The 6,955-nt window shown below is 26.6% G+C and overlaps 1 protein-coding gene across 1 annotated transcript; it reads left to right on the forward strand.

Annotated features, from left to right (window-relative positions):
- The first annotated feature begins 953 nt into the window (after positions 1 to 953).
- Positions 954 to 3,005, forward strand: LOC100570248 (COP9 signalosome complex subunit 9). Its single transcript, XM_003248671.4, has 3 exons — positions 954 to 1,164; positions 2,671 to 2,731; positions 2,950 to 3,005. The coding sequence occupies exons 1-3, from the start codon at positions 1,093 to 1,095 to the stop codon at positions 2,982 to 2,984; spliced, it is 168 nt and encodes a 55-aa protein (XP_003248719.1). The 5' UTR covers positions 954 to 1,092; the 3' UTR covers positions 2,985 to 3,005.
- Positions 3,006 to 6,955: the final 3,950 nt, after the last annotated feature.

The following is a 6,955-nucleotide window of genomic DNA, read 5'->3' on the forward strand; positions in this document are numbered from 1 at the left end:
CAATGAAGTGTCTTTCTGTATTTCAGCAGGTAATCTTTAAAAAGTTTGGATCTAATCTTTGACGCTTAGTAACATTTTTCAATTCTCTTATTCGTCTACGTTTGTTTTTAAGAATTCCATCACTACCCATGATTCAGATTTAAGAGAAAATCAATTCAAAACACAAATTAAACCACAGAATATAATATTTAAATTTATTCTGTAGACTGTAATTAATCTTTGGTCAACTTATACAGAATACTATATAGAATAGATTATAGAATCATGGAGTAATTTATATAACTTTGTTAATAGAACTAGTAATGAACTATAAAAAAAATTCTGTAGTCGGTAAAGTTATTTGTGAACGGCGATACTGGAATTCTTGTTATAATTTTAAAATTTATATTATCATGGAGTACGGACTATTTTTTTTTTTATAAGATATAATATTTTTGTTATTGGAAGCGGTGATTTTCTCTCTTTGTCTAACAAGCGGAATATAGACATGTACTCGTTTTCATTCCAACGTACCTATTGATCTACTGAAGCGATAAGAATTCTAAAAACATAATATTTGAATTTGTCGTCAAGTCTTCTTCAGATTAGACTGTCTAAATATATTTACTATTTAGCTATGAACTTTCCCCAATTGATTTAATCGCCCTAAATACCAAACAAATTCGTACTAAAAAATGAAATGAAATATTTAAATTTTTGGAGTAATCAAAATTAATAATCAGGAAAAGTCGATCTCAAGTAGAATTGACGACCAAGTCAAATCTGTTTTTAGAATTAATATACGAGACCTAATACTATATTATTCATAATGAGAATATTAGCACAGAACAATATAATATTATCTTAAAATATAAATAATAATAATAATATTAATCTGTGATAGTAATGATATGGTATTTTCAATTTTGGCGAAGGGTACAGACTACAGAACGAGAAGTCTGTGGCACACTGGCACCGATTACAGAACTGATAATACTGTCAACGAGTAACGACCATCACTATTATATTTTATTGTTCTCATTCCTCAAGCCAAAAAGTAAAAACACAACACTAAAGTCCTCATACATTAGTTATTGTAATCGACAATTTAACATGAAGCCTGTAGTAGCTGCCGATGAAATGTTCCCGGAAGGGACCAGTGCCATAATGGACTTGGACGATGAGGTAATTTCAATAAATAATTATAAATAAATGTTATATAATATATACAGCGTGATTCACTAAGCATGCTCAGTGCTCACTCCCTTTTTTCTTCAATAATGCAGTTATTCAAAATCTGATATCTAGAATTTTTAAATACCTATGTTATAATACCGTATTTTAAAATTCTTGAGAATGTTTGTAAACCTTAGGAGTATCCTATAGAGATACTTCTGTTTTTGGCTAAAATGCACTTTACCAACCTCCTCACGATTTACAATTTTTTTTTTCAAACTACTTACTTTTTTATGCTTAAAACCATGGTATACATTTTTATTCTATTATTTTAAAAGTTATAACCTTCCAAAGATTGTGATTTTACGTTTATGTGCTTGCGCGAACGCTACTTTGACTGCTATGTGCAGCCCCTATAACAAATTTTAACTTTTTTTTTTTTTATACAGGTAACCATTAGCCTATCATCTACCTAAAGATAATTGCTTTTTAATAACATTGTTTAATTCTGAGACCTACCCAAGATGGTTTTCTGCCGATGAAAAATGTAGCATAATGATTACTTATGGAATATAATAATATAAACCGAAAACTTCAATTAGCTATAACTTAGAAACTAAATTTGTGCGCCAAATTCTGATTTCACAAATTTTTTTTCACCCAATAAATTACTAATTTCCACAACTTGTTAAAATACAAAAAAAAATTTTTATTTGCTATAGGCGTTGCTCGTAGCAGTCAAGTAGCGATGCGCGCAAGCACATAAATGTAAAATTGCAAACTTTGGAAGGATAGAACTTAAAAATAGTTTCCGGTAAAAAAATTTACATCATCGTTTTAAGCATAAGAAACAAGTCATTTGAAAAAAAAAATTGAAAATTGTGAGGGGGTTGGTAAAGTGCATTTGTTCTATGTTTTTCAAATGAGAACCTCTCTTTCTACTGTTTAATTATTTAACAAAATGTTTTCTGAAAATGATGATATCAAAATCAAAATTGGAATTTTCTGAGTTATTCAATTTTGTGTAATAAGTAAACAGGTCTATGATAATGGGTTTGGGAGATATGGGGATATGGTGATTCAAAAATGTTGTAATTAAAATAGGTATTTATAATTTTTAAAAATGGTATTATTATAAAAAAGTTATATTAGGATACTAGATTCAATATTATATTGCTTAATAATATATATATATCTGTTTCATATTTTTGTAAATCATTTTTAAAGACTATTATCCTTAATAAAAACATTTCAATAATTGAGAAGCTACTCGTTTGCATTTTGAATTAGATAAATATACATTTTTAAAAATAAATTTGCACTTAATAATTTAGAGTGAAGGGTTTTATTTGAAAAACAGAAGTTTGTATCTCCACAGGATACTCTGTAAGTACCTATAGTAGTACAAATCTAATTTGTTGTATGAATAAATCCATTATCAAATGAAAAAATGGAGGTGAGCATGCTTAGTGAATAACCCATACATCATTAAATTAATAAATGTTTTGTTCTTAGACAGGAAGCAATGTTATATTTGAAATGAGTGACAAAAGTCTACAAGCTGATTTTTATAATGGTATGTTATAATATGTGTTATATGAACACATTATAATTTAAGATTTATCTTATTTTTTTGTTATTTTAATCTGTAACACATAATTTTCAACAGTTAATAATACAATTATTAATCTTATAAAAATATTTAAATATATAATGATACATTTGTACACAATACTCCAATAACCACACCTATCCTATTGTTTTGTTTATTAATGGACTGCTTGTGTTTTACAGATTTTAATGATCTTAACGACGATGATGATTTTTAACATACAAATGTTACCTCAAGAAAAAAAACATCCATAAACTACTTGATTTATAATAACAAATAATGGCAATGTGATTGTAAAAGTATTTTTTTTTTTTTTATATATATTTTCGCATTATGTCAAGTATTTGTTATATATTTTAGTATTAAAAATATTAAGATATTAATTTTAGCTATATTTACTTTTTTTCATCACAAATATCTTTATATTATAAATTATAATATAATAGTGTTCTAAAGTACAATTAATTTAATTTTACATTTTTATATCCATCATTATTATTATTATTAGTAAAATATACAAACAATTTACAACTTTAAAATGTTCATTTACACAACTCGCTTTCAAATTAAAATATAATAAAAACCTGAGATTCATTAGATAATATTCTTACTTAATTCACTCTAATATTAAACAACAGTTAAATGGATTATTCAGAATGTACAATTTGCTAAGTAAAGCGTATGTAAGACAGAGACAACACATATAGATGAAGGTGTGTAGCGTCCTCTTAAGTCCCAATACTAAATACAAAAATATTTTAAAAATAAATATAATTAACATAATAGGTATTATGTATGGACCAGAAAACACTCTAAAGTATATTTTCGTGTTTCTTTAACTATACTAAAAAGATTTTGAATGAATAATAATTTTAGCAACTAGAATCTAAATACAATAATATAAAATTGTTGAAAATAATATTGTAGAATACTACCATCAACAATTGTGTAACCAGGGGAGGGGGTTTAAACTTCAAAAGGTTCAAACCCCGCCTCTTGGCTTGAAAAAAAAAAGGGAGGACGTTATTGTCCTATCCATGTCTTATGATCTATGATTAATATGTGATGACAATAATAGATAAGGAAGAAAGCATTAAAATGTTGGCAGAAAAGTATAGTGAAGATCTTCAATATAGTCCTAATTCAGTAATTGGAGAAGTATTAACGCAGACACAAAAGTTTGTTGGAGCAGAAAACCCAAAAAATGCTTTGGAAGCTCTTATAACATGTAACCCACTAATTTTACCAGCTACACTTTCCGTAACTACAGCAAACAGTGAAAGGTCATTTTCTACCTTAAAAGACTTAAGACATACCTCAGAAACACTACTGGAGAAAATCGACTAAATAGTTTAGCATTACTAAATATCATAATAGTTTTAACTACAGATGAAGTTCTTGATGACTGCTAAAGTCTCAAGAAAAATAATGTTGTTATAACTTATACCTATCGACAATTTTTTTATGCAACTATGAGTATAAATGAAAAATTCAGTTAGTAAGAATAATACTACCAACTATTAATTATAAATTTTTATACAATTTTTGTTTATATGTGCCCCCACCATCCTTGATTATGTACAATGATCAATAATAAAATAATATTAAATAATAATAATTTATAAAATGTACACAGGCTCAAGTATGTTTCTATACAATTACAATTATATAATTCTATAAATGTATAAGTATATTATGATGTAGAAGTATACACAGCGGTGAAGTCTGAGTATTGAAGTAAAATAGGGCGTACTAAATTGTGCTTAAACTTACTTATCAACTTAAAATGTACCTAAATTCGAAAAATAAGAGTATAAAAATATATTAGTTATATATATTATAAGATTTTATGAAGTTGACATAGATGAAATAAATTGATATCGAAGTGGAATACCGTTCATTATGTCTAGTTTACTATCAAGTGTATGACAAAACTATTGAAACTGGAGTAACTGGACTTTTAAAATTAAATGAAGTATGTTCATGATATCATGAGACATTGTTTCTTTGTATCTAGATTTATATACTTTGTATAAAATATTTTATACACTTCCAGTCAGCAGAGCAACTGCAGAAAGTAGTTTTAGCTGTCAAAAACTTCTCAAAACATGCCTTAGCTCAACTATAACTGAAGACCGGCTAAGCAAATTTGGCCATATTGGGCATAGAAAGCAACATAGCTCAAACGATTGATTTTGATAACACAATAAGTACATTTGCACTAGTGAAAAAGCGCAGAAAATTATTGTAATGTTTTAGTTTTTTACTATTATTTTCATGTAGGTATTATAAAATATAAATTTTTATAAATGTATTATTTTTTACTTTTGTATTGTGTTAGAATTTAGAACCACTTTCTATATCTCTTGTGAAAATGAAATCAGTCATTGAAAACTAAAATAAAATAATAAATATGTATAATCCCTTCTTAAAATTATTTAAACATTTCAGGTAAATTTTTTAATTAAATGTAAATTTTAATGCAACAAATACAAATAACAATTAATTAAATATAGCTTTACTACTAAAGCTTTTAAGTAAATTTTAAATTTTACTTAAAAATTTGTTATGACTCATGTAATATAGTATATTGAATGTTGGTATCAAAATGTGATGTAAATAACTATAATAAGGTAAATCGTGAACGCATTGGGCAAATTTGTAATACTTAGTTGGTTGAAGTTTCTACACAGAGTGGCCTCTTGTAAGTAAGGCAGACCCACAGTTCTAAAATCCTGGGTACACCATTAAATTAATGTAACATTTTAGAGACTTGTAATTGAAACATACGTAGAAATCAGATGGGGGGAATTGAGAGGCTCGGCCCCCCAAAAAGTCCGTCAAGCCCCCTCCTTTTTTTTTTAGTTTTATAGGATCAAAGCTCCTTCGCTCAAATTGATGTTAATGCCTATGAATTGTAAACAACTTGTATGTAATATTTTGTGTAAGAATAATTGTTGTCATAAACTTGACATTATACTATTTCATAATTATTAATGTTGATTATCAATAGCGTTCCATGACCTAAATAATATTAAACAATGGCTACACACATTTGTCAACCTGAACAAATGTAGTCATTAAATGATAGACTGAACCATAAATTTTAACAATTATAATATTATACATTTATTGCTCACTTTTCCTATTTTTTAAAAAAAATAAGTGGAAATAGTGAGTATTATTTTCATTTAAGTGTTTTTTAATCAAAAGAGTAATTTTTAATATTTTCACTTGTTATTTAGGTATGTTTATTACTTACAAGTTATAAAATAATATCAATAAAAACAATTATTTTAATATTAACAGTGTTATACTGCTATGTGCGCATTTCATAGAGGTTGATGGGTCTATGGTAAATTTGAATTTCCTGATTAAAATAAAAGCGTTCTATTTTTTTTTTTTTAGTGTTATAATAATTGGTAGGTATAGTATATCTACCAGTTAGGCTGATGTCTAAAGCATGTTCACCTAATTATTATGCTTAAATTAAATATATTTAAATTTTGATTTTTAGTATTTTTGAATACACAGACCCAGACCATATTTAAAGTTATAAAAAAGAGTAAGGAAATCAATGACAAAGAAGCAAGAAAAAGTGAGCCCATTCAAAAAATATGATAAATAGTAAGTGATTAGAGACCCTTAAATATTATTTACATCAAGTCAATTTCTCTGTAGAAGTGGCGGGTATGGGTATAAAATAAAAACAGACACTTAAATATCTGGCATTCATTTTATTTTGTCTGCCCTTGCACTGGATAGCGGTGTATTACTATGTAAGCACTAAGCTCAGTTTGAACATTACATTGTTGTGATTCTTCAATATTTTAAAATTGTCTGTACATTTTCCTAAAGTTGAAAGAAATTAATGCAGAAATCAAAATAATGATTTCTTTAATTACCATCTAGACTTGAATTTTTAACTGCAAGAAACTTATGATACAGTTTTACTCAAAATAAATATTGAAAAACATTGTGAGAAGTAAGCTAATGTTTATTTGGATTCAATGAGCCTGGAGCTATTTAATACAATTAATTAAAATTACATTTGTTGTAAAAATGTCCATTAAAATAAAATAGGTAAATTAAATTAAATTGTCTTACAATGTCAAATTATTAGTGATAAATGGTGTAATATAGAAATAATGTTATGCAAAAATATATTATGCTGCATAACGTATGCTG

The sequence above is a fragment of the Acyrthosiphon pisum genome, unplaced genomic scaffold, assembly GCF_005508785.2.
Source record: "Acyrthosiphon pisum isolate AL4f unplaced genomic scaffold, pea_aphid_22Mar2018_4r6ur Scaffold_7230;HRSCAF=7806, whole genome shotgun sequence".
NCBI classification, from domain to species: domain Eukaryota; kingdom Metazoa; phylum Arthropoda; class Insecta; order Hemiptera; family Aphididae; genus Acyrthosiphon; species Acyrthosiphon pisum.